This window comes from Mandrillus leucophaeus, unplaced genomic scaffold (genome assembly GCF_000951045.1).
Source record: "Mandrillus leucophaeus isolate KB7577 unplaced genomic scaffold, Mleu.le_1.0 Scaffold225, whole genome shotgun sequence".
NCBI lineage: Eukaryota > Metazoa > Chordata > Mammalia > Primates > Cercopithecidae > Mandrillus > Mandrillus leucophaeus.
Window position 1 is genome coordinate 1214593 of NW_012102310.1, and position 26674 is coordinate 1241266.

General features: G+C 36.6%; 1 protein-coding gene across 3 annotated transcripts in view; it reads right to left on the reverse strand.

Annotated features, from left to right (window-relative positions):
* Nucleotides 1-26674, reverse strand: part of OSBPL8 (oxysterol binding protein-like 8) — a 227349-nt gene that overhangs the window by 115847 nt on the left and 84828 nt on the right. For 2 of the 3 annotated variants that reach the window (XM_011981379.1, XM_011981381.1), the window contains one exon: nt 6061-6097. The exons of the other annotated variant lie outside the window; for it this stretch is intronic. In XM_011981379.1, coding sequence (XP_011836769.1) covers nt 6061-6097 — 37 coding nt within the window. The remainder of the gene's footprint in view (nt 1-6060; nt 6098-26674) is intronic. 3 annotated transcript variants of the gene reach the window in all.

The window sequence follows — 26674 nt, forward strand, 5'->3', positions numbered from 1 at the left end:
AGATAGAACTCTACTTCTTACCACACGCAAAGAATACTTCTATGAAGACTACAGACACAATGTAAAAAGCAAAACTGGAAAACCTTTAGAATAAGAGAGTATCTTCATAAACTTGGGACAGAGATTCCTTTAAAAAGACACAAAAAAGCACTAATCCAAAAATAAAAAAAATCAGTAAGTTCAATATTAAAAGTATAAATTTATTTAAAGATATCATAAACTGAAAAGGCACAAAACAACATATTTGCAACACCCATAATTAACAAAAGGTTGGTATCTAGAATGCTCTTCAAAAAAAAAAAACTTCTATAAATCAATAGAAAAAGAACATCATCATAATAGCAAAATAGGGCAAAGACTTGAACAGTGATTCGCAGAAGAAAACTGCAAATGGGCAATAAATGTATGAAAAGATGTTCATCCTTTTGTAGTAATGAGGCCAATACAAATCAAAATAATATTTTATACTCAGTAAAATTAACAAAGATTAATCTCTGACAATACCAAATACTGATAAGGATGGGATCATCGAGATATCTTAAGCACTATTAGTGGAGTATAAGTTGATACAAGCACTTTCGAAAGCAATGTGAGCTTCTTATATAAAACTGAATGCCCTGTGGGTCTGACAATTCCACTCTTGGTATCTAGAAAAACTCTCACAGGTGTGTACCAAAAGGCAAGAATAAGAATGTTCATAGCAACACTGTTTATAGCAGTAAAAACCAAAACAACATATTCATCAATTGAAAAAAATGAATTTTAATAAATTGTGGCATATGCATATAATGAAATAGTGTATAGCACTAAACAGGAATGATCTAGTTCTGTAACAAACAACATGATTGAATATTAAAAGTAAAATGTTAATTACAGCCAGGCACAGTGGCTTGCATCTATAATCCCAGCTACTCAGGAGGCTGAGATGGGAGGATTGCTTGAGGCCAGGAGTTCAAGACCAGCCTAGGCAACATAACAAGATCTAACTCTAAAAGAAATAAAAATAAAAAATGTTAGCTGGGCGTGGTGGCTCATGCTGTAATCCTAGCATGGCAGGCATCTGTAGTCCCAGCTACTAGGGAGGCTGAGGTGGGAGCATCACTTGAACCCAGGTGTTCGAAGCTGCAGTAAGCTGTGATAACACCAAAGAACCCTAGGGTGGGCAACAGAGCAAGACCCTGTCTCTTTAAAAACTTAAAAAAAAAAAAAAAGTAACTACAAACAGCAAGTCCTGGAAAATTATATAAACCATGACACCATTCTTTTAAAATTAAAAAACAAGCAAAATCTAGTGATACATACGTGAGTAAAAAACAACAATAAAACCAACTTTTTAAAAAGCAAAGAATAATAAAAAGAAAAAAATACAACCTAGTCATGCCCTCTTGGGGCAGGCTCAGGGATAAAAAAGCAGCAGATGGAAAGACGGAAGGTACGTGGAAGATTCTAGTTCTTAAGCTGAGTGATAGGTCAATAAGTGCTCATTGTACAATTATGCTCTCATTTACATATGACACATATTCTTTTGTGTCATATCAGACAGAACATTTAACGTTAATTTAAAATACTTTATAAGAACCACAAGAAGAATTAACGTAGGTTTTAGTATTCTGTCAGTAAAACATAGGTGTCTATGTCTTGAATAACTTTAAAACAGCCTGAACTGTGAAGTCAGCTCTATTCACCTTTTCTAATCCATTTTCGATGGAAGTATTACTATATGATTTTGATAACCGTGAAGTAAGAGAGTATGCAGAAACAGCAATATACAGAGTGCACCTTTTTACCAAAAAAACCAGAAAGCCCATGTTTCTATTTGTTTCCTCACCCCATTCACAAGCATTAACAACTATACAGACAAAAGAAGCTGGGGAATATAAAAATCACTATGATTTCCTACATCAGTTACATAATAGTAGACTATTCAAATATAAGTTTAAGAGGGACAGTGACTTTTTTTTTCTGTATCCCTTGGCATATAACTGATACTCACTAAATACTCTCTAAACGACTGAATAGATATCTGGCAAATGAATCACTGTGTGATTCCAGTGCAGTTTTACTGTCTCACCTACCAAAGATAACATTACAGTGCCCTCTGCTGTTTCTACTTCAAGTGGAAGTAAAGCAACATGCTTTGCTACTCGTAACATTACTCATCTTTAGTAGAAATCACACTGAAATAGTTAATTAACATATCTGCTGCATCTAAGGAGAACATGAATCAAAAACTAACATTTTTACCTTCTGAATTCAACTCATCAATATAAAATTTGAGGAATTACAAGTTTCAAAGTCTGCCTTTAATCTAAGTGGAAGCTAAAATAAGATGAAGTAATTTTTTAAAGTCATAAATAATAATCTGTATGTAAATCCTGTATCTCCTTTTCTTCTAAAGTATACCTTTTCTCAAATACTCCAATAATTTAAATGTCAGTATAGATCATGTAGTTTTTTCATTCAATAGTACAGATCCTAATCAAGTACCATGAAATTACAGTTGATGTTTAAGCAGTCAAAAATGTATATTTAGGGACTGGGAGTGGTGGCTCACACCTGTAATCCCAGCACTTTGGGAGGCAGACAGATCATTTGAGGTCAGGAGTTTGAGACTAGCCTGGCCAACATGGTGAAATCCCATCTCTACTAAAAATACAAAATTAGCTGTGCATGGTGGTGCATGCCTGTAACCTCAGCTACTGAACCCAGGAGACAGAGGCTGCAGTAAGCCAAGGTTGCATTCCTGCACTAGGTGACAGAGTAAGACTCTGTGTCAAAAAAAACAAGTGCATTTAACTTTTGACCCTCCAAAAACTTAAGTACTAATAGCCTACTGTTTACTGTTGACTAGAAGCCTTATACATAATACGAAGAGTCAACACATATTGTATATGTTGTATGTATTAATATTGTATTATGTAATATAGCATGTACATAAGCTAAAGAAAATATTAAGAAAATCATAAGAGAAAATACAATTATAGTACTATACTGTATTTACTGATATAAGTTTATGCCATCTATTTACAAGATGAATCATCAGTTTGAAATAGCAGCAACCACAGCTGCAGACCTCAATCTACAGCTAAATATTAAGCAATTAAACTCTTTCTTGTAATGTCATGACCTTCGTCTGCTTCTTGGAGCAACGGAAGCGTCAACAGTGTTACTTCATATGGGTCCCACGGTGTTACTCGAGGTTTACAATATTGCACGAAATACGATGAAAATAGGCAAGAATGGTGAGAAATGACTTTTTAAAGCAATATGCAATTTACGGGAGCAAAGAACTTCATGCAGAGATGATTAGCATTTAAGTTTCGCATAAATCACACAGCATTTAAGTATGTATTCCCAACACCTGAGCTCATTGTAATAACAGGAAGTGGCTAGAAAATTATTACAGTAGTACAGTATGTACCAGTTAATGTTATGTAGTTACAATTTAATACTGTATCTTTATGTTTGTTTACATTTTTCTCAACTGGGAATGGCAACATGTACAGTGTGTGTGAAAAGTTTTGATAAATTTTTACTTTTGTAATAGATTTGTGTGTATTTTAAAGTAGTGAGAAAATAAACTAGTACCTACATATATTTTATGCATTCATGATATACCTAACCTTTCCTTTATTTTTTCTATGTTTCTAAGGTACAGTTCATCTGTGAGTTTTAAATTGTCACAAATCTCAGAAAATTTTTACAATATATTTATTTTTAAAAATACACATAGAAGTGGACTCGTGCAGTTTAAAGTTGTCTTGTTCAAGGGTCAACTGTACTTCACTTTAAAAGATATATGGTCTCTAACAAATGATTATACAGACCCAGCCTTTTAATACTTGGCAGAGTACATTATAAAGTCATATCCAATATCATGATGCATATTTTTATTTATATATGCTTGAAATATATAACCTTAAGTAAATTTCTTCTATTCCAAGTAAAAAATATCTCCATTTGTAAAAACCCAGTTCCTAAGATAAAATATTTCAGTTAATATTTAAAATGCTATTCTATTTATAAAGCTCAGCAGTGCCATTCAGTTCACCTGAGTCCATATCTAAATATATGAGGTAATTAAAGAAACTGAAGAATCCATTGAAATTATATGCCAAGTAAGTATCACAAGGCTGAACAACAAAACATAAAAATATTTTGAAGCTTGGTGCAGTTGCTCACGCCTGCAATGTCAGCATTTTGGGAAGCCAAGGCAGGAGGATTGCTTGAGTTCAGGAGTTTAAGATCAGCCTCGGCAATATAGGAAAACCCTGTGTCTACAAAAAATAATAATAAAAAAAAAAATTAGCTGGGCACATGCTTGTAGTCCCAGCTACTCAGGAGGCTGAGATGGGAAGATCGCTTGTGTCTGGGAGAAGTTGTGGCTGCAGCAAGCTGTGATTGTGCCACTGAACTCCAGCCTGGGTGTCAGAGTAAAACCCTGTCTCAAGAAAATCAAAAACAACATTTTGAGGTTTGTGTTCTTTTTCCTACTTTTAAGATTTCTACCTCCTAATGATAATTGTATAATAAATAATATTTATAAAATATTTTGAGTTACTGCATTTAAGAATGAAAAAAGGGCTAGGCACGGTGGCTCACACCTGTAATCCCAACACTTTGGGAGGCCAAGGCCACAGCATCACTTGAGACCAAGAGTTCAAGACCAGCCTAGGCAACATAGTGAGACCGCATCTTTACAAAAAATTTTAAAAATTAACTGGGTGTGGTGGCACAAGCCTGGAGTCCTAGCTACTCAGGCGGCAGGAAGATCTCGTGAGCCCAGAAGTTCAAGGTTGCAGTGAGTTATGATTGTGCTATTGTACTCCAGCCTGGGTGACACAGTGAGTCCCCTGTCTCTAAAAAATAAGAATTAAAAAAAAAAAAAAAAGGAATTTAGCATATTACTTTAAATCCTCTCTTTTTAGAAAAAAAAAATTACATACATACTATAACCAGTTAGAGTTACAGCAACTGATAAACAGCAACTGATCTAGACTAAAAAAGTTCATAGTTAGAAGAAACCTTTACCATTATCTCATTCAGTTCCTTTCCTAGGTCAATGAAATATAAGTCCCAGAACAGTAAACTGACTTGCAATAATCAGATAATTGTTCAGGAATCAATAATAAAACTTCCTAAATTAATATAATTTCCTATATTATTCATCAATAAAGTTAAAATCTTCATCTAATTTATGATGCAGTAAAATTTTAACTATTTTGTTATACTTGAATGCAACAAACTAACAGTTTCCTTCTATCTTTGAATAACAGTAGAAGGAAGACACACTGGACTAGTAGCCAATTCTAAATTCTTGGATATTTGTGCTGTCTTAGCTTCAGGCTCTCCTCTATAAAATTAATGCTTTATTAGATAATTTCTGAAGTTCCTTTCACCTCAGCAATTATATGATTTTTAATATAAAAACTGCCGCTCTTACTCCCTAGCTAACTATAAAAATTTTTAGGGGCAGGAATCATGTACATTCATTATGTACATCCAAAAGTTGGCAGTGTCTGCTGCTCCCTGCCCCAAAAAACTCTCAGTAAAATCTGTTGACGTGAATTGGATATAATTTTCAAGGATACATCTTCTAAATCCCTAAGGTAAAACACGTTTCACTTATAAAATACCCAAAGTATAAAACAATTTTCATAATAAAATTATTAAGTAAAAATTCTGACAAATGTGTTTCTCCCATTCCTATGGCAGTGAAATCCTTGTGCTATAACTATGCCTTGTGATAACTGTAGAAAGAAATACTATGAAGAAGAGGTCCCAAATTATGAGTTAGATAATTAAGTAAACAATGCATCTTTAGATAATCAAGATGTAAGTATACAAACACTACCTATGAATCTCAGATGGACAATGAGAACAGATGGGGCACTGGGTACTAAATGACCATTTATATTCTTTACTTTGTATTTCAATTCCTGGAAAGAAAAGTAGAAGACTTAATAATTCAAAATTGAAACACCATTTGCCTTTCATAATAATTACACATCAAAATATTATCATGTCCCCAAACATGCCGTTCAAGCTTTAGCTACTTACTTGATGGCCCAAGGACATCTTTGCTATCACCAAGAAGCTTTTAAGGCAGGGTAATTGAGCAGCAAACAAATACAGTCCAAATCAGGAAGAAGCAAAATGCATCAGGATGGAAACAGCAGTGAAACAAAAGGACAAGGAAAATAGCATTAGTTTATAAGTAGAAAGCACATGCACATCAATAGTAATAACCGTAATAATTTATAAGAAAATTCCTTTTCCACACACAAAAAAAGATCTTGGATTAAGCAGTATCAAATATTTGTTTTGTTTTTAGAAAATGAAGGTGGTAAGAGACAAATGGATCGCCTAAGTATTTCGTTTTGAAAATTAAGTCAAAAATTACTTTCAATTATAATTCAAGATATGAGTTAGTAAAGGTAAAAATTACACAGAAATTTAAGAGACAGCCAAGTTATGCATTCCTTAAATTTAAGGTGGTTTAAAAACTATATAACACCCATGCACTATTAAAGATTAGTTCTGCATGCCATGAAAGCACGTAACACTACAAGGAGGTTTAGTATGTTTCTTCTACAAAAGAGTAAGGAACATTTATTGAGTACTTGTTACATGCCAAGCATTGTGTGAAGAGCACCTACAGACGCATCAACAAAGTAGAACAAATTTTTTCTCAAATGTCAAAAAAAACCATAGAAACATTAATTAGAAACAAGTTTTATTAAGTCAGACAAAATTTTCTTAGGGCCCAGTAAAAATCAAGCATAATATTTCGAGCTACTGGTCTTTGGGAAGTCAGAAGATCCAACCCTTGAATGAAGAACTTGCAGACAACTAAAAGAAACAGGAAAAAGGCTGCTGACCTTCTGTTTAGTAACTATTTTAACATAAATTACTCTAAATGTTGCCTATGGACAAGTGCTTTGGTTCTGGTAGGAACAGAGTTCTCAGCTCTCCTTCACTTTAAATACCAAATACAGTAACATATCAAAACAAATGCAATAACAGAAACAAAAAATTCCCGATAATCACATTATTTGTTGGTCTTAAAGAGGCTTGAGGATCTTAATTGACTGTGACAAAACAAGTTAGCAGTTGTTTGCTTTAGGCTTTTGTGACCTCCTTGAATAAAATCTTGGACCTATTCCTTCCCTAAGTGATGGCTTTTTACAATACCTGAAATGATCTTCTAATGCCTTGAAGGCATTTGCTCTATTCATGTTTGTGCAGTTTCCCATTTAATTTCATTCTTTTGTTTTACATACAAACTAAAGTTGACAAAGTTATATTCTCCTCGGCTCAAGAAATCCTCCAGCCTCCGCCTCCACCTCCCAAAGTGACGGAATTACCGATGTGAGCCACCACACCAGGCCCTAAATCACTTCTAATGAACAGAATACAGCCAAAGTGATGGGATGTCTCTTCTGGGATTAGATTATAAAGAGACTGTGACTTCCATCTTGCATGCAGTTTCTCAGTCTCTTGTAGAAAGATTACCCTGGGGAACCACTGTCACTTCATATGTCAGTCTTGTAGAGAGGCCCACTAGGTGAAAGAACTATGGTGTTAGTGAGGTCGGCCAACACCACTAGGTGAACTTTGAAGCAGATCTCCCACTCCACCCTCCACCCCCAGTCAGTCTTTCTTTTTTCTTTTTTGAGGCAGAGTCTCGCTCTGCTGCCCAGGCTGGAGTGCGGTAGTGTGATCTCGGCTCACTGCAACCTCCGCCTCCCAGGTTCAAGTGATTCTTCTGCCTCAGCCTCCCAGTAGCTGGGTCTACAGGCACGTGCCACCACACCTGGTTAATTTTTGTATTTTTAGTAGAGATGGGGTTTCACCATATTGGCCAGGCCAGTCTCGAACTCCTGACCTTGTGATCCACCCACCTCAGCCTCCCAAAGTGCTGGGATTACAGGCATGAGCCACTGCACCCAGTGTAGTCAGTTTTATTTTGAATAAGATGGTGAACCACTGGATGGTTTTGAGAAGATAATTGACACGGTCTGATTATATTTTAACAGAATCACTCTGATTGCTATGTTGATAACGGACTAGAGAGACAAAGGTATAACCACTTTGGAGGTTACTGCTATAATCTAGGAGAGAGGGTGAATCATGGACCAAAGTGTTAGCAGTGAAGGTGATGAAAAGTAGCTGAGCTCCAAATATATTTTGAAAATAGAGGAAACAAGATTTCTAAATAGACCAAATGTGAGATAAAAGAAAAAAAGGCAGGAACAAAGTAATGTCAAGTGTTGGGGTTTGAGCACCTGGAAGGATGGGACTGCCATTATCTGAGACAGAAAAGATAGTGAGAACAGCTAGTTTACAGGGAGAAATATAAGGAGCTCACTTTGGGTCAAACTAAGTTTGAAATGCATGCCAGACATTCATCCAAGTGGAAATGTCAAGTAAGCAGTTGGATATACAAATCTGTAAAGGGAAAGGTTCAGGCTGGTAAGAAAAAGATAAATTATGATAAATATGAGAGTTATGATATATAACCTGAATGGCTTAATCACAAGAGATTGGAAAATGCCATAGGATAAAAGAACAGGCCCTAGAAAAACATATATTATAACGAACAACACAACTAAGAATCACACTCAAACACTGCAAATGCAAAGCTGAAACACAATGAAAAATAAACATGGCTTCAGAAACCTTCCTCAAAAGGATATGGATACAAAAGCACTAAACTAGGAGTTAAGCGAAATCATCCTTCCAGAGTTGCTTGTAAGTGATATCAATGGGAAACAGGATATAAGTAACTGAGGATTACATATCAAACTTACAAAGTAACATATACATCACCGAAGTCTTCTGCACATGGCTAAACTGCCCCATACTAATTTCTTATTCTTACCACTTCGAGGACCTGGGTCAAATTTGTACAGTACCATGTTGTATAACACACGAATAAAAACAATGTGAAATTACTGTTGTGGAACCACTCTACACAATTACCTTGTACAATATTTAAAAAGTAAAATGCTAGGCGTTCTTCTCGGTTTTTGTTAAAGAACCTAAATAAAGCTAGAATCTCAGAGAATCCAAGAACAGCTTCTAAGTTTATTCAGAAAAAGGTCATCATGGGCGCCTTGTAGCCCCAACTACATGGGAGACTGAGGCAGGAGGATTGCTTGAGCCCAGGAGTTCAAGGCTGCAGTGTACCATGATCCATGATCCATGATCACACCTGTGAATAGCCACTGCACTCCAGCCTGAGCAACATAGTGAGACCCTGTCTCTAAAAAGAAACAGTTTCTCTAATTGACTCTATTTCAGTAACTTATGTTTACCATTATCCCACAGACAATGTCCAGTTATCTCACTAATTTTGTTATATCGATAAGATATATTGGTAACTATATCGATAATAAAAGTTTCAGACATATTACCAAAGTATTTAAAAGCATGAAATATTTATAGCCATTACCCAAATGTTTACTAATTTTAGTCTATAAATCTCAGAAATAGTGCACTATGCAAAAAAATGTGATTGCATTTTATTGTATGTCTAAATATTTGCCACCTCATCTATAATTAGCAGTAAACACACAACCTTTAGGGCCTGGGAAACTTCTCAGTCTCAAACCACGATGGAAGGCCACACTACTAAAGAAGTAATCCCACGCAATCTATAGCTTTGATTCCATTCCCTTTGGCACAGCACTTTCCTCTTAATATACATCATGGCTTGATTTAACTCATCTGACTCATGACAAACAGCTCATCAAGCACTGATGTAGCTGGTGGCACCTCTTCACCCAATAAAGTTGATCAAGTTGTTACAGTAGCAATTCTGCTGCAGCTGGCTCTGAGAAACTACAATTCAGAAAGAGTATACAAAACATCTGAAGAGTGCTCTATTTAGCATTATTATAAGCCCTTAGAATAAGAAACTTCAGAGAGAGCTATATAGTGCAGCTGAGAACTGTCTGTTCTTTTAACAGGAGTCATCACTCTACACTTAGCTGAATTTTTAATATTCCTGTAATCATCTGCAAAACATACTTGTGCACATTTTACCCCTGAGTTTCATGGGAGAGATTTTAAAGGAGTATTTGTCTCGGAACTACAGCTCTTCACTGTTGGATAAAGAATATGATCTGGCCTACCAAGCAGATATTTAAAAATAACCTAATCGCACTTTTGATCCAGCAATTCCCCTTCTAGGAATATTAATAAGGGGATCATACAAAATGTTCAAAAAGATGTGTCCGGCTGGGCGCGGTGGCTCACGCCTGTAATCCCAGGACTTTGGGAGGCTGAGGCAGGCAGATCACGAGGTCAGGAGATCGAGACTTTCCTGGCTAACACGGTGAAACCCCATCTCTACTAGAAATACAAAAAAATTAGCTGGGTGTGGTGGCAGGCACCTGTAGTCCCAGCTACTTGGGAGGTTGAGGCAGGAGAATGGCGTGAACCTGGGAGGTGGAGCTTGCAGTGAGCCGAGATCGTGCCACTGCACTCCAGCCTGGGCAACAGAGCGAGACTCCATCTCAAAAAAAAAAAAAAAAAAAAATGTGTCCATGGATATTTACCACAACACCATTTACAGTAATCTAAAGAAGTAACCTGTTTTAAACAGGGTAATAAAATACCTTCACACAATGAAATAGCATGAAGTCATTAAAGTTTCTTTTTCCAGCCAGGTGCAATGGCTCTCACCTGTAATCCCAGCACTTTGGGAGGCCAAGACATGAGGATCACTTGAGGTCAAGAGTTTGAGACCAGTCTGGTCAACATGGTGAAACCCTGCCTCTATTAAAAATACAAAAATTAGCCACGCGTGGTGGTACGCGCCTGTAATCCCAGATACTCTGGAGTCTGAGGCAGGAAAATTGCTTGAACCTGGGTGAAGGTAGCAGTAAGCCGAGATCACACCACTGCACTCCTGGGCAAAAGAGCAAGACTCTGTCCCCCCCACACACACAAAAAAAGTTTATTCTTCACCTACTAAAAAACATGCATTATATATTGGCTTTTAAAAGTAGGTTATAAAGAAGCTTGTATGATATGACCCTACCTTTATAAATTTTATTATACACATACAAACTTGGGAAAGATGCCACCAAAATATCAATAGTAGTTAACTTTAGGAGGTAGGATTTTACTTATATTTTTCTGTATTGTTTAAATATGGTACACTAGTATAAATTATTTTTACAGTCAAAAAAACTTACATTTTGGAAAAAATATAAACAGTGTTTAATTGATATTTTTCAATCTACACTAGCTTATTTCTTATTATGACATAATTATCTGTGATTAAGTATAGTGGGAAGTATATTTTAAGAATCCAACTTGAAATCCTAAAAAGATGAAAAAATGTTAACATGTCGCACACAGCACCACATATTACTCACTGTCTCTTGAACTTCAGCAACTTCTGAATATGGCAATATCTAAAAAGAAAACAAATTTTCTCAGGAGTGATTTAATCTCATATACTTAAATCTGAATCTAGAGAGCACCCAGAATTTATCAAATGAATTAAGTGGTGCAATAATCTTTTAAGTAATAGCTATTTTTCAAAATTACTTCTACACTGAAAATTGAATCTTTTTAAAAAAATCTTCTTCTAGGCTGGGCATGGTGGCTAATGCCTGTAATCCCAGCACTTTGGGAGGCTGAGGCAGGCGGATCATTTGAGGCCAGGAGTTCGAGACCAGCCTGGCCAACATGGTGAAATGCCATCTCTACTAAAAATCCAAAAAATTAGCCAGGAGTGGTGGTGGGTGCCTGTAATCCCAGCTACTTGGGAGGCTGAGGCAGGAGAATCGCTTGAACCCGGGGGGATGGAGGTTGCAGCAAGCCAAGATTGTGCCATTGCACTCCAGCCTGGACAAGAACAAAAAACCCTGTCTCCAAAAAAAAAAAAAAAATCTTTTTTTCATCCTGAGTCATCAGGAAATTACAGTTAATTTGCCAACCTGTGGAGTCTTCTCTGGCATTGGCCTGGTACTTTTTCACACTTTATATCCTTCCTTTATGTATTTAAGTCTATCAGTCTTCTCATGTAAGCCTCTTTTGGTTTCTAAGAATACTCTTCTGCTCTGGCTTCTCTTCTATTTTCCTGCCTCCACACTTAGTCCTCCCAGCCAATAAGTGAATGGCCATTACTAGTGCTCAATCTCAACTCTTTGTTGTTCTTCCTCTACCGGCTCTTTTCCTGCAGGTTCCATTGATGCTCAAGGCTCATTTATTACCTATATTCAGATAACTTCCTAGTTTCTTCTTCATACCTAGCATATCTCCAAAACTTCAAAACATTTCTATGTATATGTTTGGACATAAAATGTACATTATTGCATATCCTTCTAGTTCTAAAATTATGTTAACAAAGGAAGGGCTTTACATCTTTGTATCAGGGATAGTAGTCAGCTTTCTCTCAGAAACCAGCTTCCATGCTGATTTGCCCATTTTTCTTTCAAACACTCAGGCATAAACCCTTGATTCATCTGAGACATTTCCCCCAATATCGGATTAAATTATTAAATTCTGATTTTTTTGCCTCTATGGTGCCTATTTCACATTCAGTCTTTTTTTCACTTCCCATTAGTGCCCCCTATGTCAGACCCACATCACCTTATGTGTCAATTTCTGCATCTCCCTTTCAGTAGATGTCCCTGCCTGCAGTCTCAGCCCACTCATTCATTTACTATGCTACATACCAGAATTTAAAAACATGATAAAAACATAGTCCCTACTGCCAAGATCACCACACATAGAAGACAGTACGTATTACGGTTTATTCAACACTAACACAAGTGATCTCCAGTCTACCCAACATTACTCATTCTTTAAGCTATCCCATCATTAGCATGCCACTTCACTTCTTTCTGTGAGGTTTCTTTTTCTCCTTTGTAAATGCACTAATTATTAAACCTTACACATTTCTAGAATTGTTATGAGGCTTAATAGTTTACATGAGTATTCTATATAAATTTGTTTTGAAAATCAGTATATAGACATAAGGCAGAATTACTTATTATTAAAACAAATGAGAAAGACTAAGAAAGGACCCAGAAAAAAGTGATTAATTTACCAACAATTTTCTAGGCAGTCACTCTGGCCTCATTTCTCCTCCACTAAAGAAAGTCTGGTGGCACCCTGTTCTTTTAAAAATAAGCCCCCAACACGGATAGTTAAAATATTTTACAGTTTGGCCCAACTATCCATCCCACAGAAATAATGATTTTCTACGAGACAGTCTCACATCTCCACTTAACTCAAACTCCACTTAGCTAAAATTCTGCCTAGTAAAACTAATTGTTTAAAGTGATCTGTAATTTTCTCCCTACTTTCTTTTTGCTTCCCTACTCAATAGATTGAAATTTTTATATGTATTTTCTGTCTTTCTCCACTCAAATGTTAGCTTCACTGGAGTGGGAATTTTGTCTATTTTGTTCACTGCTACATCTCTTAAAACTAGAACAGAGCTTGGCACCACAGCAGACACTCAACAAACCCCTCACTTTGAGAGCTCAAACTGCCAATTCTGCTACCTACGTTCAAGATGAAGTTATCATTCTCCAACTCTGACTTTCTAATGTGAATTCTTTGATAATTCATAATTATCTCACAGTATTGTCTCTCTTGTTATATAAATAAATAAACAATTCAATTGTTATTTAACTTTTCTCCACCATTATAATGGTCTAGTACAGTGCTGTCACAATAGAACTTTCTACAACGATGGAAATAGTGCATATCTGTAATGTCCAACAGGGTAGCTACTACCTACATGTAGCTATTGAAATCTTGAAATGTGGCTAGTAAAACTAAGGAACAATTTTTAATTTAATTAGGTTAACTTTAAATTAGTAACATGTGGGAAGTGGCTACACTATCAGACAACTCAGGTCTAGCACAGCCTTACCGTTCCCTAGCTCAACCTAACACTGACCACTCCTCTAGCATTTGCCACTGCTGACCACTCCTTTTCTGAAAACTCTACCCCTTCTTAGTTTCCAACCTATTTTCTCTTTCTCCTCCCTCTCTCTGGCTCCCCTATATCCTAGAATCTCTCATTTCCATTCAACATGATTTCCTCATGTGATTCCATTGACTTGATTTTTTAAAGAGCTCAGTTCACCACTAACTCCCCAAATCAGTTTCCTACCTTACTCTCTCCTGAGCTGCGGCCCCTCAAGGCCATTCCAATGATTCTCCTGGTGAATTCATTCTTCTTATATAAAGCATGACATCCTTGATAATGGATTTCCTGACCTCCCACTGCAGGCATAACAAATAGATATTCCATCTGTCTTGTCACTGCTTCCTTCTATTATCAGGTCGGATTGCAGGGGAAGGCCCACAGAGCTCCATGTGTTCCTAGGAACACTGACCCTGTACCTCCACCTTCCTTCACTCACCCTTTCCCACAACCCCGACTGCTTACAGACTAACCACTACTGTCTGCCCAACAGATATGCAAGCTTTACACTTAGTTCTTATTTCTGCCTAGAAAACTTCCTTTAGGATTCTGCTCAAAAGCTACTTCATCAGAATACTTGCATAATATTCCCAGGAAATAGCACTCATCCCCTATTTTGTTACTCTCTCTCCTTCTTACCCTGCTTTATTTTTCATCACAGCAATCATCTCATAACACAGTTCATATTTATATATTTTTTTCTTTCTCTACTCAAATGTTAGCTCCACTAGAGTGGGAATTTTGTCTATTTTGTTCACTGCTATATCCCTTAAAACTAGAACAGAGCCTGGCACCATTGTGGACATTCAACAAATACTGAATGAACAAAGACAAGAAAAGAAAAAAAAAAAAAAGAGGCTTAGTGATTACAACCCTAATACCTAGCACAAAGTCTCTGGCCATCTGATAAGCCCAAATTCCATCACTAAGAATCCCCTCATTCTTTTCCTTAAATAGTTCTGTCCTGCATAAAATAACATTGTTACAGATTCACCATCAGTTTTTGGTAATGAAACATGAATTATATTTCTTCTGGCACTGGTAGTCTCTTGCCATGATTCATCCAACCTCCTTTATCAAGATCTTCACATACAAGAGCAGCTCAAAATTAACCAATATGATTTTCACTTGTAACTAATGGCATGCATCTGGTGAGACTGCTGGTGGACTCTGTGGTTCGGAAACCAGAAAAAGTTTACTGCCCACTAAAAGAATTAAAGCCATAACGTTGAGCTTTAACTTCATTAACATTTTCCTCTAAATCTGGCCTAACCAGCCACAGTTGCCTGAAAAGGTTATAAAATAGCACAACCGAAACCATATTATCACATCACAATCATGCCAGGTGATGAGAGAACTGGCTATATGAGCCGACATATACATAAACATTTCAGTGTCTGATCCTTCATCTTATGACCTGTTTCACACATTTCAATTGTCAATCTGAAATAAAAGCTCATCTTACTTGAAATTTCATTTTGGCCAATTCTTTGCATTCTTACATAGAGATATGTGAGCCTACATTCTAGATTAAATCATGACTGAGATCTAAATTAAGACATAAGAGCTGCAAAAAAATACCTTCATGCCTTCTAGATTTCTATTCCATTTCTAACAAATCACTGATTAGTATATCACACTGCATAGCATCAAGCCACGGGCAAGACTGCTAATAATAACATGGAAACGTCAACCCCCCATGACTCATCAATCTACCACACATAAGAATGCAGTTAGCAACTGTTCCTCATGTCTCTGCAACTACATGGTGCCCAAATGTCAAAATATTCAGCCTAGATAAAAAAAGTCAAAATTATTAATAGTTACAGGAAAATAAAGCTTTGGATTAAATAAAATAGATCATGTATCACATATTTTTCAATGTATACAAAAAATTATATTAGGTAATGAATATAAAAACCTTAAAAAGATGCTTAAAAGTCTAGGTGTAATACAAATGAGTTTATAACAAAAAAAATAGCCCTTTCTTTCAGTAAGAGAATTCGAATATTTACATTTAGATCCTAGTGCTGTCTACTGTCTAGCTAACTGACTTTATGCAAATTACTCTTTCAGAGCCTTGGTTTCTTCATCTTTTAAAAACAGAGTAACATCTACCTTACAGTATTACAGAAAGGATTAAATGAGGAACTGTACGGAACACCAAGCCTCTGTACACCTCCGCTTGGATACACATCTCAAACTCAGCATGTGGAAAACTGACTTCATCTTTCCTCTCTCTGCCCCTGCTCTTCCTCCTATATTTTCTCCCTTAATGAATGGTACCTCCCACCAAATCACACAACAGAGAAACCTTTAAGTCACTCTAAACTTCTCCTTCACTTTTATTTTCCTCGTCTATATTCTCCTCCACTCCTAATATTAAGTCCAGGACAAGGTCCTAAAGTTCTACATAGTCTATCATATTTATCCTTTATTTCTCATGTCCACAGTTACTGCTACTACCTGCCACCTGAATTTCTTACACCTAAGTAGTTTATACTGGTATCACAGAGAGCCTTCTAAAGTTGTTCAACAACATGGTTGAACCACTTCAATGGTTTTGGACTTGGTAGGCTCCCACAGCCTACCAAAACTGGAGAGAAAAACATTTAACCCCATCTTCAAGGCTCTTCGCAATTTTGTCAATCTTACGTCATGCGTTCCTCCAAACACCCATGAATCCTACACATCACAAAAGTGACAAACTGATAATTACTTTCACTTCTTCAAACATACCATGTTGTTGAACAATTTGCTTGTTACTCTCACAGCTCCTTTTGTCTACAATGCCATTCTCACCTTCACCAGGCAAATACCTAAGTTCCTTTCAACACTCAGGTTAAGCATTACCTCGTCTAAAAACACTTTTTTGATAATGACTTTTCAACTCCACTAAAATAAGTGACTCTTATGATCCCCTCTGCATCGTATATGGTCATCTATAACAGTGTCATCTCATCCAGTATGAATTAATGCTAAACACATTAATGCCCTAAAACTTATAGAAAGAAAATGTAATTCGATATGCAAAGGCCTGAGTTCAAGTCCTGACTCCATCATCTATTTCTTGTATAGCTCAGGAAAAGCTACATAATTTCCCTTTATCTCAGTTTCTGCATCTGTAAAATGAGGATACCACCATCTTAACATCATTTTTAAGATTCTACATGTTTAGTATATGTAAAATTGGTCTTTAGTATCTTCCTGAAACCACACATCCAATCAATCACCAGGTCCTGCTGATTTGCATCTCTAATTCCTTTTACATAGTTTCTATTCTGCTGCCACTACCACAGAAGTTTTAATTGCCTTTTATCTAGATTTCACAAGAGCATGCTAACTTATTCCCTGAACTAACCACCTCTATTTCTATGGTTTTCAACCTTAGTTGCACATCGAAATCAACTAACGAACTTTAAAAGGTACTAATATATGCAACTCACCCTCTGAGATTCTAATTCAATTGAATAGGAATGTAGCTGTGCATCAGTTTTTGAAAACATCCCAGATAAATCTAACGTTCAATTGGTTGCCCCACCAATACTCCACAATTTTGCCATGCTGATATTCCTAAACCACAACTCTGAACAGGCTGGTTCCCTGCTCCAAAATCTTCAACAATTTGACACTGTGTTAACAACAAAGATCCCAAACAGTAAAAGTAGTATTCAAGGCCCCGTATGATCTGATTCAAAGAGACGCAGTATAGGAAAGTGATTAAAGGTTCACCCCTGGAGTCAAAATGTATCCCAGCTCCGCTACTTACCAGATGTGTGTCCTTGTCTCTGTATCCTCATAATTCTATCTATCTCAGGGTTATTTTTAAGATTAAATGAGTTTATGGGCAAGGCACTTTGAATAGCTGGTGGCACACAGTGGAAATTTAATAAACATTAATTCTTATTCATTTCTATTAGCTTTATTTTCTACTAATTCCCCTAATGCAGCCAACAGTTTTACCCATAAGACCTAAATAAAACCTGCTCTAAACACAGTATAGGCATGAATCTATGAAGGTACTATGTGTAGAATGTACTTAATGAAGGTAGGTTAGTTTGATGAATCCAATAAATGTTTAAATAAAATAAAATAAATTTTAAAAAACATAAAATTTTAAAAAATATTTTGATTTAAAGTCCAACCAAATCTCCACTTGTCTGTCTAGTGACAGTATAATAATGAACGGATTTTTATCCATACCTCAACTTAGTAGGTTTTCATTAACTTGTGACTGCTTCAGAAATCAACTTAAGTTTAATATGGTGAAAACAGTAGCTTTGGAGCAAGAGCAAGCTTAGGATGGGGGGATAAATTTACATACATGCATTTGTGTATGTACACACATACATATATACATAAATTTAATTTTGTGTGTATATGTATAAAAATAATATTAAATTTCTGGAGGGCAGGCAGAGTCTCACTCTGTCGCCCAAACTGGGGTGCAGTGGCATGATCTTGGCTCACTGCAGCCTCAACCACCAGGGCTCTAGCAATCCTCCTACCTCAGCCTCTTGAGTAGCTGGGACCACAGGCACATGCCACCACGACCGGCTGATTTTTTTTATTATTTGTAGAAACAAGGTCTCGCTATGTTGCCCAGGCTAGTCCTCAACTCCCAGGCTCAAGCAATCCTCCTGCCTCAGCCTCCCAAAGTGCTAGGATTACAGGTGTGAGCCATTGCAACCAGCCCCAAATTAAATTCTATGTCTATAGGTACATATGTACATAGACAAATACATACATAAATTCATCACCCAATCCTCAAGCTTCTCTTGCTCTGTTGCTGCTATTTTCACCCTATTAAACTTAAGTTGACTTCTGAAGCAGTGACTTCTGAAGCAATCACAACTTAATGAAAACCTACTAAGCTGAGGTATGGATAAAAATCTCTTTATTGTTCTATTGTCACTAGAAAGACAGGTAGAGATTTGGTTGGACTTTTACTCAAATTTTATCTTCACATATCTCCAATATGCTAAAATTTGAATCTTTCACATTTCTTTCTGAGGTTTTATGGGACTCCCATAAATTTTATTTTAATCTTAAATTTAAGATTCTTAACATACACCATTTTAATTAAGAGTTAAATGTGGACCTGTGGGTGTCTAAACTTTAATTATATCCTGCTTATGAGAAGCTCTGGCATGTCTTAAAACTTGAGAGAAAGAGCAAATGACAATACTTTTAAAAAACTATCATATGTTTAAAAGCTGAGAAGTTGCATTATTTATGGGTACTGAAGGAAATAATAAGTCTTTAAAGCCAGTTCTCCTCCCAAAGTCTAGGTTAGCAAAACAAATAGCTTTGTCTATTCTCCTGTTACATAATTTCACTGTCTACACTGAGTAAAGGACAGCCTGTTTTTTTCAGGTGGTTCCTTAATAGTTCTATTTTTCATTTTTAAACTGTGTATCACATTTGACAAAGATCTTAATATGAATTAACTGTGTAACAGTTCTGCTGTTCTTTTAAATCTCTGGTCCACTTTCAGCCACTCTATACACAGAGAATGCAAAGTCAATAAAGAAGAAGCCAATTGCTTTTGCAAGTGAGAACTGAATTACTAGTGAAGTAACAAGTCCCCACCCCACCCTAGCCCCTGAACCCATCCCTGAAGATGCAGAAAGTGGAATATCATGGATAAAGAAAAGGCCAGGAGAAGGGAACAGGAGGCAGGGTTGGAAGCCAGCCATCTTTCTATGCTCTTTTCTCTCTAATCATTGAACACCTTGTTTTTACTATGAGCACAAAACATGATTTAATTCCATACAGAGGCATTAAACACAGTCCTAAGTAAGCATTTTTGCTTTTAAACTGTGCACGTACACATGCTGTACTGTTACAGTACATATATACCAAATGCAGGCAGAGAGGCCGACTACTACCTTCCACTGTGCTTTCTCTCAAATGGGCTGTTTACAACTAAGGAGACAGTTTATGGATAAGAAGTGTGCTCAGAACAGAGATACAGAAAAGTTCCCTAAGAAACAGAATATATAAGCAACTGGGGTAACGAGGTGGAAGCTATGACTTTAATAAAAAAGATTCTCCAACCTAAGACATGTATTCTCTAGATTGACCAAAATGGTCAAAAGCTAGTCCCTGGGCTCTTACCTTTCTATGTAGGACAGTATCAGACAAGGCAGTTAATATTCCCAAAGAATATTATTAAGAGAATATAAGCTCACGAACAAAAATAATATTCTAAGGAGCCCAAGTGCTGTGAAAGACAACAAACTGAACAACCTTGGTCAAAGAAAAGAAAATCGGTGAACCAAACTCATCAAAAACTTAATAAACATGTTTAAAAAGATAACGGAGGATATTATAAAACTGAGCATGAACAAGCAAATATTTTTAAAGCTGATAATACTGGGTATAAAAATATAGATAAATAAAATACAGTAGGCTCGAACAGCAAAATGAATATGATCCAATAATAAATTAATAAGCTAGAAGAATAATCAAGGAATTCAAAAAGAAGTCATCAGGAAGAAAAAAGATGGAAAATATACATAAGTTAAGCAAGATTAAAGAATGAAACAGAAGTGCCACATTCACAAAATAAGAGATGCAAAAGGAAGGCATAAAAGATTTAAATAGTAACAGAATATTAAATTTTAAATAATTTTTAAAACCTACACAGAATGAATACTTTTCTAGAAAAGACTCCCCAAGTCTCACCGCCAGACATACATTCATAAAACCACAGCCTCAACTGTATAAGGAATGGAAGAAAAAGGGAAAAAAACCTATTATTTGCAAATTATATGAATCAGACAAAATATCAAAATTAATGAAAAGTAAGTAGACATTCAACAAATATCTGTTAAATTACCAAATGAGAAAAGAAAGAAACAAAGTCAAAAAACTACTCAAAGGTAGAGGTCCTGTCTCAACACTAAGCAGAGTTATAAAGAAGCCAGAGTTTATCTTGGTATCACTCCCTTATTCTTAAAGGTCCTATCAATTATTTCTTCTACTCTCCCACCCCCAAATCTCATCTTGTTGGTTCCTTTTGTCATATCAGGCAGCTGTCAATTATTCTTTCTTAAAGTGTTAGTTGCCTAAGGCTTAGATGAGCAACTCAAACTTTTGGGTCTCGAGATTCCTTTATACTCTTAGAAACTGTTGAAGACTCCAAAGAGCTATGGTATATGTGGATTATGCCTAGTAATATTTTCCGAATTAAAAAAAAAATTAATGGGAAATTTACTAACCACCTCAGCCACATGATCATGGTCAACAGCAAAAATAAGTTATGCTGACAGAATATACCCTTGGTATGATGTGATGAAAACAGCACTTTATCTCTGCGGTCTTCGTTCTCAAAATCCATTAAACTTAGTCTAATCACGAGAAAACATATCAAACAAATTCCAGTTCAGAGATGCTATGTAAAATAACTGACCAGCAGCCCTCAAAACGGTCAAGGTTCATTCAAAACAAAGAAAGTCTGACACACAGTCATAGCCAAGAAGAACATAAGGAAACACGAGAACTAAATGCAATGTGGTATCCGGAACTGGATCCTGGAACATAAAAAGGACATTATGTAAAAACTAAATAATTCTGAATCAAGTATGGATTTCTGTTAATAATGTATCAACATGAGTTCATCAATTATATCAAATGTACCACACTAATATAAGATGTTCTTAATAGGGGAAAGGGGGGTGTACAACATATATGGGAACTCTATTATCTTTACAATTTTTCTGTAAACCTAATACTATTCTAAAACAAAGCTTATTTTACCAAAAATACCTCAGAAAAAATTAAACTAAAAAAAAAACCTGAAAACAAAAGAATTCACAGCAGGTGCAGTGGCTCACACCTGTAATCCCAGCATTTTGGGAGGCCGAGGAAGGTGGATCACCTGAGGTCAGGAGTTTGGGATCAGCCTGGCCAATACGGTAAAACTCCATCTCTACTAAAAATACAAAACCTAGCCAGGCGTGGTGGTGCACCTATAATCCCAGCTACTCCGGAGACTGAGGTGGAAGAATTACTTAAACCTGGGAGGCAGAGGCTTCAGTGAGCTGAGGTCGTGCCTCTGCACTCCAGCCTAGGCAACAGAGCAAGACTCCATCTAAAAAAAAAGAATTCACAAGCATACCCTCCAGTAGCCACCAGAGCAATGACATCATGTTTTATGTGGTCTCTGGGAAGTTGTACTGTGCCCTAATGAGGAAAAAAAAGAAAAATAATATCAAATACCATGATATTATCACGCAAAAAAATAATTTTTAGCCCTCACAGATTTTCTGAAAGGGTCTTAGAGAGTCCCAGAGTCCTGGGAATCCACTTTAAGAACATCTCCAAGAATAATAGAAACACAAAAGATGTGTGGCTGGGAATTCTGCTGTTATATTCTATATGCCACTGGTTATTTCTTTTTCTTTTAAAAAGTTGACACTTTCTCCAACTAGGCTCCCCAAATTTACTTCAGAGTCCAATTATATACCTGAATGATTTTTACATTACTCAAGCCTCTAACAAGAATAACCATCTAATAAGGTAAGAAAAAAAAAAAAGAAAAATGATATAATGAGATGGAATCTTTAGTACTCACACAATAGGTAATAGTGACCAATATTTTCCCACTTGGGAAGTTCAAACAATTACAAATATTTAAGTACTGCTAACAAAACTTTCAGAAGTTAAAGTAATGGAGATGTAAACAAAGTGTAACAGGCCGGGCGCAGTGGCTCACGCCTGTAATCCCACCACTTTGGGAGGCCGAGGTGGGCAGATCACAAGTTCACGAAATCGAGACCATCCTGGTTAACAAGGTGAAACCCCATCTCTACCAAAAATGCAAAAAATTAGCCGGGTGTGGTGGCAGGCACCTGTAGTGCCAGCTGCTCGGGAGGCTGAGGCAGGAGAATGGCGTGAACCCAGAAGCACACCACTGCACTCCAGCCTGGGCGACAGAGTGAGACTCTGTCTCAGTATAACAAAGTATACCTATCAAATCATTTTGACCTTTTCTAAATATCTCCCTTTAATAGAAGTTTCAATAAAGCTATAAAGTGGCAAAAGACAAAATACCTAACAAAATGTAGATTGGAGGCCGGGCGCGGTGGCTCAAGCCTGTAATCCCAGCACTTTGGGAGGCCGAGACGGGCGGATCACGAGGTCAGGAGATTGAGACCATCCTGGCTGTCTCTACTAAAAATACAAAAAACTAGCCGGGCGAGGTGGCGGGCGCCTGTAGTCCCAGCTACTCGGGTGGCTGAGGCAGGAGAATGGCGTGAACCCGGGAGGCGGAGCTTGCAGTGAGCTGAGATCCGGCCACTGCACTCCAGCCTGGGCGACAGAGCAAGACTCCAAAAAAAAAAAAAAAAAAAAAAAAACAGAAAAACAAAATGTAGATTGGACTGTACATTTTAAAATAACTAAATGAGTATAACTGGATTGTAACACAAAGGATAAAAGCTTAAGGAGATGGATAACCCCTCTTCCATGTGATACATGCCTGTATCAAAACATATACCCCATAAATATATTTACGCACCACTTGCACACAAAATTTTTTTTTAATTAAAATAAAAATTTTTTTATTGCATTAAAAAAATGTATGTTGATTGGTTTGCTTGCTCAAAAGGTACAGACTAATCATAATCATTCTTTCCAGCCTCCACTTTTTTAACCCAATTAGAATTCTGATGTATACCCCTATTGAACTAACAGACCTAGGCAATGATCATCAATGGTTGCTATTATCACAGAGAGAGAGACAATGAGACATTATGTGCCTCCTGACAGTTATGTACAACACCATTTATACATCATTATCGTCAAAAAAATTTGAACCTCAATCTGTGCAAGCCTCTAATTCTAACAACCAACTTGCAAGAAATATAAGGGACTGATGAACACCCTAAATATCACCATGAGGGGAAAACTCATATTGTAGAAAACTCCACAGAATAAACTATCTTGTTTTTTCAATTAATTGAAAGGTAAAAATTAAGAACAGATATAGGAAAGATTTAAAAGATTCAAAAAGACTTGTGACTCACCAACTAAGTCCAACACAACAACCTACTATAAAAAGAATACGAGAAGCCAGGCATGGTGGCTCATGCCTGTAATCCCAGCACTTCGGGAGGCTGAGGCTGGCAGATCCCCTGAGGTCGGGAGTTCAAGATCAGCATAACCAACATGGAGAAACCCTGTCTCTACTAAAAATACAAAAATTAGCCGGGCATGGTGGCGCATGCCTGTAATCCCAGCTACTCGGGAGACTGAGGCCTGGGAGGCAGAGGTTGCACTGAGCCAAGATCGCACCATTGCACTGCAGCCAGGGCAACAAGAGTGAAACTCCGTCTCAAAAAAAAAAAAAGAATTTGAGAGAACTAGGGAAGTGTAGGCACTGAATAATTCTCTGACTAAAGAGTTATTAATTTTTAGGAATAATGTATTTATGATCAAAGTTTTAAAGTCTTTATATTTTAGAGATATATACAGACAGTAAATATTTATGAATAAAATGATTTACCTAAGATTTGTTAAAAAAAAAACTCTGACTTAGGAAGGTGGGAGTATAGACGAAACAACGTCGACCCAAGTTGATAATTGTTGAAGATGAGTAATGGGAACATTGGGATACATTCTACTACTCCATTTCAGTTCAAGAATAACTTCTATTAACAATCTTGTATGTATGATTAATACAAACTGTTAGAGTTAGCAAGCAGCTGTGGGGAAGATGAAATTATTTTAACATGAGAAAATAAGAATGTAAGTAATAAATTGGTGACTAAAATTTTCAGTTATTTTTACTTTACATAAGGAGATCCCTGCAACCTAAGAATTCTCATTATTTAGGACTTCAGTCTAGCTGGCAACTTCCCAGGTGAGATGCCTGGGCAGACCACAAACTTTGGGTTACCCAGCAACAGGACCCACTTCCAATAGGTTAGGTTACTCCAGAGGTTAATACTGGCTCTGGAGGAAAGAATAACAGCCTCCCAAAGATGTCCACACTCTAATCCCTGGAAGCTGTGAATGTTACCTTCTATAGTAAAAGGGGCTCTGCAGATGTGATTTAGGGTAAGGACCTTGATATAGGGCAGTTAACTGATTTTCTGAGTGGGTTATGTAACTGAGCTCAATGTAATCATAAGTGTCCTCATAAGGAGGAAACAAGAGGGCCTAAATGAGCAGCAGGTTATGTGATAACAAAAGCCAGAGGTTGAAGTGATACAAGGATCCACGAGCCAAAAAAGATTAATGCATTCTCTAGATACTAGTAAAAGCAAGAAAATGGCTTCTTCCCTCAGAGTCTTCAGAAGGAAAACAACACTAACACTTTGCTTTTAGATTTCTGACTTCCAGAACTGCTAAGAAAATAAATTTGTGTTGTTTTGAGCCACTAAATCTGTGGCAATTTGTTATAGTCGCAATAGGATAAGAGCACAATGACCAACGGTAAAATTTAAAGAAGTGCTATTGTACAACAATACTTTCAGAGGATTAGTAATTGGCATATGAATAAATTATCATTAAATTTGAATGCACCAATGCCTTCGAGGCCAATTATTGGGAGGTTGTACATAAAAAACTACTGTTGTTACAGCCTGGGAAACATAGCGAGACCCTGCATCTATTTAAAATAAATTAGAAATTGGCCAGACAGAGTGGGGCAGGCTTGTAGTCCAAGCTACTCTGGAGGCTGAGGTGGGAGGATCACTTAAGCCCAGGAATTCAAGGCTGCAGTGAGCTAGGATCACACGAGTACGGTCCAGCCTGGGCAACAGAGTAAGACCCTGTCTCTACAAAAAATTTAAAACTAAAAAAAAATGTGAATACTATTGTTAGAAAGATGCTATCACGAACACCACATAATATACTAAAATCAATAATCATAATAATGAAGTTAATCTCATAGTATTTATAACAGGACAAAAATAGCAATATTTAAAAACTGTGACCCACTCAAAATAATACTGTAGCAAAAAGTGGTGTAATTCCATTAATTTGCGTGCACAAGCTCTAAAATGTTGCTAATTTTTATAGATAGCCGGACTTCTTAGAATCTGATTTAAGGCTTTGAATAAACTCTAATAACACAGCAATTTTACCTTATGATCACCAAATCTAAATTATCAATAACTCACCCAGTATATAAAAATCAGTTACAGGAAGTTGGATCACCTCTAGGCTCTCCACAAAGACATTCATTGACTATATTCTAAGAATTGCTGAACTAAATCATTTGTGCAGTTCCTTCCACTTCAGAAAGCTTTTGGATTCAAGGTACCCAACCTGAATTAGAATCTTAAAGATTTTCTCAATTGAGAGCCCTTATACACACAAAAAACATTCATACATATTTTTTAAATTGTTGCTCTCTTCTAAAAAACCATTTATAAAATCAATTTTTAATACAATAAAGGATTTTGTCCTCTAATAAAATGTATGAAGCAGTTTCCTTTGCTTCAAGAGAAAAAAGAAATAATACTTCAGAAATACTTCAAAAGATAGGCCGAGCGCAGTGGCTCACACCTGTAATTCCAACACTTTGGGAGGCTGAGGCGGGGCGGATCACCTGAGGTCAGGAGTTCAAGACCAGCCTGACCCAAGAGAAAGAAATAAAGGGTATTCAGTTAGGAAAAGAAGAAGTCAAATTGTCCCTGTTGGCAGATGACATGATTGTATATTTAGAAAACCCCATTGTCTCAGCCCAAAATATCC